Source organism: Tympanuchus pallidicinctus, unplaced genomic scaffold (assembly GCF_026119805.1).
Source record: "Tympanuchus pallidicinctus isolate F22 unplaced genomic scaffold, pur_lepc_1.0 scaffold3, whole genome shotgun sequence".
NCBI lineage: Eukaryota > Metazoa > Chordata > Aves > Galliformes > Phasianidae > Tympanuchus > Tympanuchus pallidicinctus.
Window position 1 is genome coordinate 43,556,141 of NW_026294747.1, and position 12,246 is coordinate 43,568,386.

At 36.5% G+C, this 12,246-nt stretch overlaps 1 protein-coding gene across 1 annotated transcript in view; it reads right to left on the bottom strand.

Annotated features, from left to right (window-relative positions):
- PPP4R3A (protein phosphatase 4 regulatory subunit 3A) overlaps positions 1–12,246 on the bottom strand; it is a 38,383-nt gene that overhangs the window by 16,351 nt on the left and 9,786 nt on the right. Inside the window, exons 3-4 of the mRNA XM_052694029.1 lie at positions 5,917–6,015; positions 2,951–3,568 (exon numbers count right to left, since the gene is read on the bottom strand). Coding sequence (XP_052549989.1) covers positions 2,951–3,568; positions 5,917–6,015 — 717 coding nt within the window. The remainder of the gene's footprint in view (positions 1–2,950; positions 3,569–5,916; positions 6,016–12,246) is intronic.

Consider the following 12,246-nt stretch of genomic DNA (forward strand, 5'->3'; position numbering starts at 1 on the left):
GAGCTTACATTTTCATGGCAGAAGTAATAGTTTTCCTTCTCCCTTCCTTCAGAGAAATGAACAGAACACAAGGCAATTCAGTCGCATACACAGGAGGCACAGGCTAACAATTACTCATGGAGAAGAGTTTACTTCTAATCTGAGACATAAAACTTACTGAAGACAACTCCTCAGTCATAGCCTCAGTCCTGAACAGCCAATCTAAAGTTAACAGCAGAAGCACACCACGCTTGTATGACACGTCAACTAAGTAAGGACCTGAGACTCATCTGCGTCTCCCAATAAACCATCACAATGCATTTCAGGAACACTTCAAATAATCATGAGAATCAAGAGTTACAAAATAAACATGTTTTTATGTACATACATATGGTCAGTGAGCAGTGGGATGTCCCAAGATGTAAAATTGCGAATGCCAGGAACTCCAGTGGCCAGAAAGTAGACAAAGAAAACTTTACATCTTTCATGAATTAAGGCCCTCATCGAAGTATTGTGATATTATCAGCTACAGACGCACACATTAAACCACACACTAAAAGAAGAAATACCTTAAAAGTTAGTTACAGAAGCTAAATGAATAAAAGCAGTCTTTTAATTCTTATCTCAGAGTAGCATTTATCTATTATGCTATTTATAAAGAAATGAGAAGGACCAACATACATTTCTATACAGGGACTGTGGGAGATGGAGAAAGGGGAGAAAGACAAAAACGCAACTCAACATGCTGCTCTATAAATAAATGAATAAATAAATGCCAGGTAACAGATTTAAACCATGGCTTACAGCTGCACTCAAGTATGTAAAAAAACCAATCAAGTCTTTTAATCTCTTAGAAATGTAATGTTCCTATAATTTATGATATCCTCTTTTAATTCCCTCGACAACAAGAATTATCAGCAACATTTCTGTCAAACGGACTCTTATTTACATACTACAGAGATCCCTCTCGATGTTTTAGGAGGTGTATTACAGAAGGACCAGGAAATACAATATACCATGGGTGTATTTTACGCCTTGTCTGGTACCACTCAGGCTCCTACAATCTGTAGAAAGCACCTGAACAACTTGAAATATTTATCTTACTTTTAAAGTTGTGCAGTGCCAATTCTGCTCTACTCCAAAGGGTATGTACCTCATTCTCAGATAACAGTAAAAGATAAGGTTCAGACATTTGCAGTGACACAACAAATCAAAATCAGACTGGAACCACTACTCCATCTATAAACTGCAACTGACAAGTTTTGCAATCACACTAAATCTTTGTATTTTAATCCAAGCTTACCCTCCACGTTTCAAACTAAGACAGATTTTAACAGAAAGAAACAACAAACAAATCAGTCACTATATCAAGTTACCCTCAGTTTTTCTCAGTAAGTATGCCCTTTCTGATTTTACAGCATCAGGTCCCCTTTCTAGCTCCCCGTTTCCTTTTCAACATTCCAAAGCCAGCAGCAGCCACTGACATGAAGACACCCAGAATAATCACCCTCCTCCACAAGCATCATCCTCAGCACTTCGCTTTTAGCAACCCTTGCAAGGAGGTAAAGGTATTACAGAGACACTAGTCACACTGGATTCTCAAGTGGAAACATCTTAACTGCATCTTTTTCAGCATTTTCAATGTCAGGTTTGAATGTTTTCACAAACCAGCCACCATCAGATGACAGAGGCTTTCTGAGTGTTTTAGACAGGTGAATGTTGTGGTTTTGTTCATCAAGGACACACACACAGATATAAAGAAGCCTAGCAATAGTCAATATGCCCTAGGTGCTCTGCCTGGCTATTCCACCAAACGACAGTCCTTCCACAAGGCATGTGCCTCAGCTGCCAGGCATGGGTACATGCCCTGCCTATCTGGCTGCCTACCAAATACTCCTTGGGTGGACACAACAGATTCAGGCTCATGCAACTGGGTTCAATAAGATCAGCATTCTGATAACTAAGTGTGGTGGGTGGAAAGGCAGAGGAACTAGTTTTGACACTGATTTGCAACATGAGCTTTCAAGTGCATTCTTCACTTTTTTCTTATATTTTTTCAGGAAATTAAACAGTGTGCACACTGAGATTCAACTGACGATTAAAATGATTCACTTAATTAGCAGCATCAGGCATTTTGTCCATTGCTCCAGATCAGAAAGCCCCTACAAAGAATTTTTGTTCTTTAAAAATTAGGAGAAATATGATAGTGATAATCAATCTGTACAAACAAAATACATGAGCTGCAGTAATTTACAGAGTTTTTTGAAAATTCTAGGAAGCTCCCAGTAGAAAGATGCACCACCTACTGACAGGTGAGGAATTTCATGTGTTGGTGCAGAACCCTTCAGATGTGTAGGTAAGAAATCTAAAGCATCGGTTACACATAATCTCTTCATACTTGCAGTAACACATCACAGAAAACTTCTAATTTCATGCAGTCTTATTTAGGGACTTAGAAGACAAACTAAGAAAACATTCAAGCACTATGGCAATATTAGGTTCTGAACTATGCTTTCCAAACAACTAAATTCCTTAATTTCAAAATTAGAAACAGTTATGTATTGGCATGAGATCACATTTATGAAATTCACATGAAATTCCATCCTGTTTTTGGCATGGTAAAATCATCAACTGTAGTGCCAAGAAAGTCCCAAAATACAAGAAAAAATTACAAAACCAATCCTTCAAAATGCAAACAGAACTATTCATTCTAAGCAAGTCTGCTGAGAATTCTACGTGTTTGCTCCATTTAAATCATCAGTTAAAAAGAACACAGTGCAAAATCTGCAATTTAAAAACATAGATCTAAGAGCTTGGTACTCAAATTCCATGCCTTTTCTTTACATAGCATTTCAAAATGACTTTCAGAATAACTGAAGGTTTCACTGAAGCAACTCAGCATTTCCAGGAAATATTAACAACTTTCTCCGTCTGAGGGCAAATAAAGAGACAGCGAGATTCTTACACTTACCTGTAACATACCAACTATTTCCACTTTATTAAAAAAGATGAAAGAATGAAGTGTTGATAGCATATTTTCCTCAAAAACTGAGGGAGTGGGTAGGACCATATCTTGAATATACTGTACTCTGTACGTCTGATGTATTTTTTGCTTCAACTCTGGATCAGATATAGGAATCACCTCTTTAAATTTCGCTGTTTTAGTCAGAAATTCCCTGTGTTTCCGTGACTGTGATAACGACGGATCGTATTCTAGGCATCCAATTACGTCCATTATACATTCCTCGGAAAACATGACTTCAAAAAGTGCAGTTCTGTTCAAAAGGAAGATTCCCTTGATAATTTCATATAAGTGGTGTAGTCCTTCAATGTTCTCCAAGTCTTCACACACATGAAAAATTTCTAAGAGCTTCTTAATATAGCCCTCATTTTCCAGTGCTAGCGCAAGTTTCTCACGGCGTAACGGCGAAGGCAGTGAAGATGCCACAAGTTCTGCAATTTCTTCTAGTCGACTTAATTCACAAGATGGCAATTCAAGACCTGGTGATGACATATCATCAAAACGTTCTTCCTCAGACTCATCCACAAGGTCCTGAGTAATATCGACAGAGGGGTCTTTGCCTTGAACCTATAAAACAACACGTTTGCAAAAAATGAAGTTTTATGTTCACTACCACTACAAGGTTTTTTCAAAAAATACCATTTCAAAGGCCACGTGCTTTTCATTTGTATATTCAAAATAGCAGCACAAATGTATGTTTCATGTTGAGCAAAGCTGGTTTGGAAGGTAAGAGATAATAAAAAGATTTCTTCAGACAGAACGCTTTACAGAAACCAGGAGTATTTCAAATACAAAAAGAAAGTCATAATGACTGATAGGGACCACAACACTTCAATAGATGACTGTGTTAGGCTATTCACTTCCATTCATTCTTCTCTGTAGATAAATTTTCAAATGCAAACCAGCATTACATTATTGCAGTGATAGCTGTTAATGTTCAACTAAGGTTGTTTATCTGTTCTTAATGCTTCTCATAGCTTCTGCAAGCTCAGAGTAGGGAGGCCAGTCTTGTTAACATTTTCAGGACAAGAGAGCAAGCCGCAAGTCAAAATCTGTTATACACTTCCTAAGCACTCAACAAAGGCAAAGAATCCAAGGTAATATCTACAAAGCTCTTAAAAACGCAAAACCCCAAACCAACATTTACAAATGAGCAGTAAAAATCTGGAGCTCTCAGAAGAAGAAAGCAAGGGATCTGCAAAGAGATCTCTGAAGATACAATCACAAAACTATGCGAAGTACAAGTTAGCTAAAAAAAAGTAAGACAGATGGCTTGGGCACCAGAGTGCTTCAGCTTTAACTGTATCTTAATGGTAGTATCAGTGTGTCAAATCCAGAAATGCAGATACATTAAAGGGCAGAAAACTTGCAAATCAGCAAAAAAAAAAAAAAAAATCTGGGAGAAGTAATATTCATGGCTAACAGCAAGCCTATACATAGATTAAAATCCAGCGTGCTGCTAAAGGCCACTTATTCTTCTGCTTCTTCACCATCAACCACTTACAGTGTAAATGGTATCAAAGTTTTCCTTTAAGAAAAAGCTGTAACAACTGAGGAAGCGTAAGATCTTACAAGTACACAAGACAAAAATACATCCTGTTTTGAGGCCATGCTATTGTAAAGAAACTGGATTCTTACAAAAATACTAGCTCTTTATTTAGAGGCTAAGGAAGCTGGGTTTCTTATCTGGGTGTTTCCCAAGAACACAATTTCCCCTCTCCCCCGTTTTGTTTCTGCCCCCAACTTGTGGTCCTTTAACTGCTGAGGTTCTTGAAAATGCTTCTATACTTATTTACAAAAGTGGTAAAGCATTGAAAAGACTCAGGAGTTAAAAAAGGATCTAGCCACTAGCAGTCATGAAGCCTGATTTCTTTTGCTTTATTTCTGAACTCAGAGAAATTAAGCTACAGGACGAGAGAATTATGTAGTAGTTGAACAGCACAAAGAGGGAACGTGTAAGGAAGGAATTATTAGGAAAAAATTAGAGAAATTCCACCTAATGTAACATAGCAATTAAGAAAAGTCGCAAGGCTTGGAACTAATTAAAAACAATAATAAAATAAAAACAAAACCAATAAATGACAAACTGAACCATTATCAGTGAATATACTGACTAAATTCTTCTGGGTATTGGTCAGTATTTAATAACTGAGCACGTTGCTCCTAACAATACTGTTTCAGTCACTATATAGACAGCAACTTCTGGTGGTAAAACACTGTAAGTTAACTAGCACACGTTAAAATGTCTGCATGCTACATAGGAACTGCCTGATTCTTTAAACCATAAGAATTATAGCTCTGAGGTGATAACACAGACATAAAGAGCTGTCTCCTACTTCAACTACAAAATCATTCTTTCACAACCTGACAGTCAACAGAAGCAGTGTCATGTTTACGTGAGTTTCTCTTGGGAAAGTGAATACTGCCCTCACATGAACTGGAAGGATAAGTGAGACAGAAGAATGAAAAATGGAGACAAAAAACCATAAAAATTACAGTGAAATTCATAAGAAATACATCACAAAATCAACTAAGAACTTGCACATTCTTCTCTCTACAAGAAAGGCTTAGAAGGAATTTTTTCCCTCCTAGTCAAGCAGCAAAAAAAGTTAATTTTCAGACTGTTAGGAAACTTGCTGAGCACTCAGTTTGATGCTACATCTCCTCAGAAGGTAAGAGATCTACAAAGTTAAGTTGAGCAAAATTATCTGCAAAGGCTCTAAAAAAAATGTTCATATTGGATTTCTGGGGGAAAGTTTTCATACTCAAACATGCAAAATTTGGAGAAGGTGGAAAAGAGGGCATTTCTGTTTTCATTTTCTATCTATTCTGTGCACACTCGCCTATTAGAATAGACTACAAATTTTGAACACAAAATTATTTTGGTGCCTCTGTCTTTCATTTATGAAACTTACCTGACATATTTTTTCCCATATTTCATCACAGCCTGCTTTTTCTTGAAAGCTAAGTGCCAAATCATAGTTTTCAGCTTCAGACCACACAATCAAGGTATCCTGTAAAAAGAGGAGGAGCATTTTCATTTCAGGCGATTTATGTTACATTTTCCAAGACCAAACAATGCTTAAAGAGTAAAATTTGAAAGTAAGGATAGCTTGATACTTGATTACAACAGGACGGTATTACAGAGCAAATGTAATCATCCTACTTTCATTCTTTGGATTAAAAACATCTCTGCACCAGTCAGAATAAGTAACTTCTAAAATAACTTGGAAAGTCTTAGTTCACAATTCACGCAATCATAAAATTACTAATCTCAAAAGGCTCATCTACAACATCTACGTTCACCTCAGTGTATCCTCTGATAAGATACAGCACCATTAAACACTGCTTTTTTTTATACTGTTTCAAATGGACCAAACAAAACTGCAATCTTTTATAAGATGAAAGTTAAAATCCCTGTCGATCTTTTTGTTATCAGGCCCCAGGAAACACTGTGCAAATGCACAGAACAGCTGCTTGAAGGAACTACAAAATGCTGCAATTGTTAAGCAAGAACAGATCTTTGAAAACACATACACAGAATTAAGTGTCTAAGAGTTTGCTTACATCTGATGCTGAAACATGCACATCATTCCAAACTGCACTTCTGAAAGGAAGTTTCATTCTAGATTTGTTGAAGTTAGTTGACAGTGTGCTTAGCTACACTGACTACCCAGAAACGTAAGCTCCCATCTACTTATTTACTTATTTGAATAGGCCAGGAGTTTATCAGAGCCCTCAAATTGCTGTAAAACCAGCATACAGAAAGGGGAAGCTGACCCTGGAAAAAGATAGTTTACCAAACAGTCAGTTTACAAAAATCCACAAAAGAGATCAGAATCTGCATTATATATTGAATCAAATTTTATTTTTGAAGTCTTCTGTTCTCCTGTAAGAGCTAGCTGAAATGTGGCAGCATTAAATACACACAGCCTCAAGAAATGACTTTATTTCACTTAAGGCTAAAATGTATGTTTACTCACTAGCAAAAAAGAGACAGCACATTTTATTGAGAATCACAAAATAGACTCTTATGGCTTCATTATACATAGGTTTTCCTTACAGTGATAATTCCTGAAGGAATTAACTCTAAATACTTGCAAAAGCACTACAATTTGCCAGGCATGTATAAAGTTCAAGACTTATGATTGTTTAGGCTTAATACAATTCAAATATTAAAATGAATACTGAAGATAAGAGAGATCTTATGTTTGGATTTCAATATTCACCTACAAGAAAACTCCTGAAATTAACCATAGCTAAATACCATGACCATCTGGTTCCATCAAAACTCAGTCAAGCAACACAACATAATCAATTTGCCATTACCAGAGCAGCTGTGCTGCCACAGCGCACTGAAGGGTTTACCTTCCAAATGGCAAATAGTTTACCTTTCCATTTCCAAAGGGCTGAAGAGGAGGTGGTACACAGAAGAAAGGTATTTAGGAAGACCACCTCCAAAATACGAAAGGAAGAAAGTCAGTTAATAGTTTATTCTCTGCAAGACAAGTCATGGTGCAAATACTCTGGTAATGACAGATTGACAGCATCTAATTCTGCTGACACATAAAGAGTACAAGAAGTAAGTTTACAAAAATGTTGGAAGTGAAGGCCCAAAAGGAAAAAAAACAAAGTAACAAAGGCGATTAAAGGGGTAAGAAGAAAACTGAAGTTGCGCCAGTCGCTAAACATGGATGTATCTTCAGATATGGTTACTTTACCAAACAGTGTGTACCTTATTACAGTATGCATCCTATGCACCAGGATCAAAAGCTAAAACTTGAACCTGGCATCAGTGTTTGTAGTGCAGTGGTTTTCAAGACCAACCTCTGATCAGTAAGGGCAGCATTATTTATATTAACTGCTGTCAGTCAAATGAACAGAAGCTACGAGTCTCTGAATAGAAGCCAGCATTGAACCAACACAAGACTTTTTACACTGGGAAGAGGAAGAATGGAAGAAGACACAAAAAGGAAGAGCGAACTGAAAGAAATACGGGTAAAGTTACACTTGAAAACTATGCCCACAGAAGTAAAAGACTGTATTTGGCCATAGCATAGCAATACTTCTGTCTTAAAAAAGATCTACTAAGATGCATGGAAATTCAAGTTATACTTTTTCATCTCTACAAATTCTGATTCTTTTTCATTACTTCTTTGGATAGCAAAGCTAAGAACTGCAGGAACAAAGTGAACTGCAGAAAAATAATCTTCCAATTTAGTTTATTAATATTGGATAAATATTTTCCAGTTGCCAACATTAACAACTTCAAAGTATTCATCTGTCTTATTAGCACTTAAGGATTTCATATTATAGATTACTGTCAGTGCCTCAACAGAATTTATGAATTGCTACTTTCTGGATTCTTTCATAAGAGAATGTTTGTTTCTGTGCCTTTTCTTGTCTGAAAGGGGCTGTAAAAAGAAAGCACAAGAAAATGAAAAGCACACTGCAGTTTTGCATAACGTACAATTCAAAGTTTAATTTCTGTACACAGAAACCTTCTCCTACTTCCCTATGTAAAAACCCGTATCTTCTAACTATATAGAACTTCTACAGATTACAATCACAAAAAGAAAAGCAGTGCAAAACTTCTGCATGTATTTTAAAGGAAAGTGACCAAAAGAAATTCCAGGTGTATTCAGACAAAAATCAGGAATAAAAGCCCCCTTTCTGCTTGTTTTATTTAAGGGAATGTTCCTGCAAGGTCTGCAATTGTGTAACAGTGCAATTTGAGTCGACCAAATGCTGTGCATCTCTCAGCTATGGGACAGGACTACCTACATTGCTTCTGAACACCAAACATTGCCTTGTTACTTCCAAAGCATCTGAAATTTCTTAAGATGGTTTCTTCCATCCCAAGAAACAAGAGTGTGCCTAAATGCCCATATTAACATTAGCTATTGTTTAAAGATACAAAGAGATGAGCTTTGCAAATTGCCTTACTATAAACATAAAATCTCCAATTTGGGGATTAGTTTAGGCTCAGACTGGTCAAAAATGTACCCATTTTTTCTGCATTATATAGAAAATGTTGTATCTAAGACAAGGAAGTGAATGGGATAACTAAAATGAACTTTGAAATGAAATTTGTTTTTATGCCTTGCCATCAAACACAACTTAAATGAGAAAACTGTTAAACCCTAGATACGCTGTGTTGAGTCATGAAAGAAAGACAAATATTTTATCATCGTAATTTTTAATGCTGATTGCTGTGAAAGAATCCTAGCATCCTTACTCCTCACATCTTTCAAGACGCATTAGAGCACTTGGCAACATTTTTGAAAAAATACTATGACAATTGGGAAACTTCTTATGTATGGTTGAGTGCGCCGTTCCAAGCATGAAAATCACTTGGTGCTTTACAACAATATTTTGACAATGGTGCCAGCTGGATGTGTCATCATTACCTTAGCACAGAGAAAATTTGTTGTTGCCTTAAAACAGTTTACAGAATTTCATCTTCACTTTCACATTATTGCTCATTATGATTGCTTAAAAATAATCCACAATCCTAAATCTTAAGCAAGAATTCTAAACATGGGCTCTTTTTAGAAGACCCACACTCAACATTCTCATAAAAAGATTCCAGGGGAGTTTCATTTTTTTGGTGCTCTTATAAACATACAGCCTAAGTCAAAACTTTTGAAATTCAATTTGGCATTTCTCTGCTGCTTGTTAATCAGCTCTGTTACGTATGCTTGGAGAAAGCTCTGGTGGGTTAGAAAAAGAGGACGTTGGGTTTTCAAAGAGCCACTACCATGAGCTACACCTTCACCTGAGATTTCACTCCCAAAAACTAACCTTCAACAATATTTCCGCAACAGTTTAAGCCAGCAAACAGTGGTAATTTATTTAAGTTGCCAGGGCTTAATATCTGCCAATTGCTTTATTTTTGAAATAATCATTTCCCAAAAGATTGTTTTCCTTAATAGAGAGGTGATTAAATGCACACTACCAATCTCAAATCAATCAGCAGTCATGTTTTCATTAGACATCAGATCAGTTTTATTTAACTTTAGAAGGCTGACTAGCACATGTTGCACTGCATTCGTACATTCTCCAAAGCAAGCCCTGGACTTCCATAAAAAGAAATTCAAGAGTAACTAGTATCTTTGCTTGCTTCTGCTAGAAGACTGATTTCAGATCTCCTTCCTGATGTGGTAAGGAACAAGAAAACTTATTTCTCCTCTGAAGCACTTTTTTGTTAGCAGTGAAAATATATTAAAAAAAAAAAAAAGTGAATGCTTACTTATCTACTATCCACCCCCACGAGACTGAGGCTACTATCTAGAAGTAACTGTGCCCCAAATTAGAAAGTCTTTCATCATTTTTTTTATTTAAAAAGAATGAACGAATCCCTTCCTACTGGGCCTCAAGTGCCTTAGGCTATGACCCACTGGAAGTTCAGAGTAACGCTGTTTCTACCCTCCTGGACAGCCTGATGGCCAGCTTGCCTTATCTGCTGAGCCTATATTTCAAATGGCATGACAATCCATTTCTTAGAATCTTGCTATTCAACTACTTGCAAAAGTAGTAGAAGTACAGTCCCCAACTTTCTGCTTATGAAATAAATTACCGGCACTGCCCAGGTTTGTTGAGTTACACATACACAGCTATGATGGTAGGCTGCAGCAAAGTGCTCACGTTAAAAAGTCTCATCTCATTAATGTAATACAAAGCTAATTCAGATTTGGGTTTTATGCACTTCTTTATGCAGAACCTGGTTACCTGCATGTGCTAACTAGTTATCTCCAAAACTGGAGTAACACATCAAGGCCACATTCAGACTTCCAGCAAAATGTTTTCTGTTAGCTTCTAGGAGAGCCTCCAATAGTCAGACTTGACTTCTCCAGTTTGCCACTTCACAGCTGCATTTCCATGGGTCAATTACATGAATAAAGTCAATTTACTCGTTCCATAACAGAGCCTCAATTCACTGGTCTAGCAGCCATATCCAGCAAAATAATAGAGTTCATGGGAAAATTTGTCAAGATAAAGAACATTTGATCATCCACTTAAAATAAGTGAACCAACTGCATGTAGTCACAGTCCTCTCTCTTTTCCTCCCACCCCGCAAAAACACACACTTCCTTACTATCACTGCTGCAATAAGCACAAGTTTTATTGAAAGTTCCACTGTTGTTTTGCTTGCTTTTGACAGCAAGCATCAGAAGTTCATCTTCTCTGAGTATTCTAACAGTTGTTTTTGGTTCTTTTCAAATGCATCTTTGTGGTGAACAAGTTTGATCTTCATCATCCAAGGGTAGACTCTTTCCAGCTACGCAGCCAGTAAGCAGTACTCCGGATCAATTTAAGCTTTGTATTCTTGTGAGGAACTGAAAGCATGATTGCCAAAGCACAGGACGAGACGCCGAAGACTGTGGTACAAAGACAAGACTACATGGATGTAAGCTGTAAGTAACTCAAGTTTTGTTTGAGGCACAGAAAGGATGCAACTTCATCACTGGGCTACAAGATGTACATGGATGACATAAGTCTTACTGTTCTACTGCTGAAGCACTATCAAAGTGTATTAAAGCGCATTCTTGACTTCACACTCCTATCAGCTTTCTCTCCAGATAAATTCCCCCTTAAGGCTGCATAGGAAGATGTGTAACATCCTAAAATACAACTGCAAGATTCTTTTTATTGAATAAGAATCACTTGTTTGAGAACAGCCTCTCTGTGACTACTAACATCCCCAAATTATATCATTTTAACCTTCAAAAAAAATTGAAAACAGCATTAAAAAAAAATCAGCAGTGTAAACAGAAGTCTTTAGAAAAAAAAGACTTTACCAGGACATTACTATTAAAAGTAAATACAGAAAATAATTTGTGTGTGTGTGTGTGTGTGTGTGTGTGTGTGTGTATATATATAAAATGTTAATGTTTAAATTATATATATATATACACACACACACAACAGAACAAGAAAACTGAGCATACAACATGCAGACCAGGTGCCACATACTGTAGCTAAAACCCACTTACTAAACAGAAATTTCTTTTAAGCTGTGTGCTACAGAATTAAATCTTTATATATTTTATCTTTAAATAAATCTTTAAATATTTCATAAAGTTGTACCATTACATGTTTTGTTGGTATTAACATTACAAAATGATAACACACAGGAATACAAGTGGTTGTTCTAATGAACTTTTTTTTCAGTTTAGAAGTGTTCTACCTGCAAATATTACTTAATAAGTCCTTTTTTTGGAGCCATGGGATGTTAATTCCCT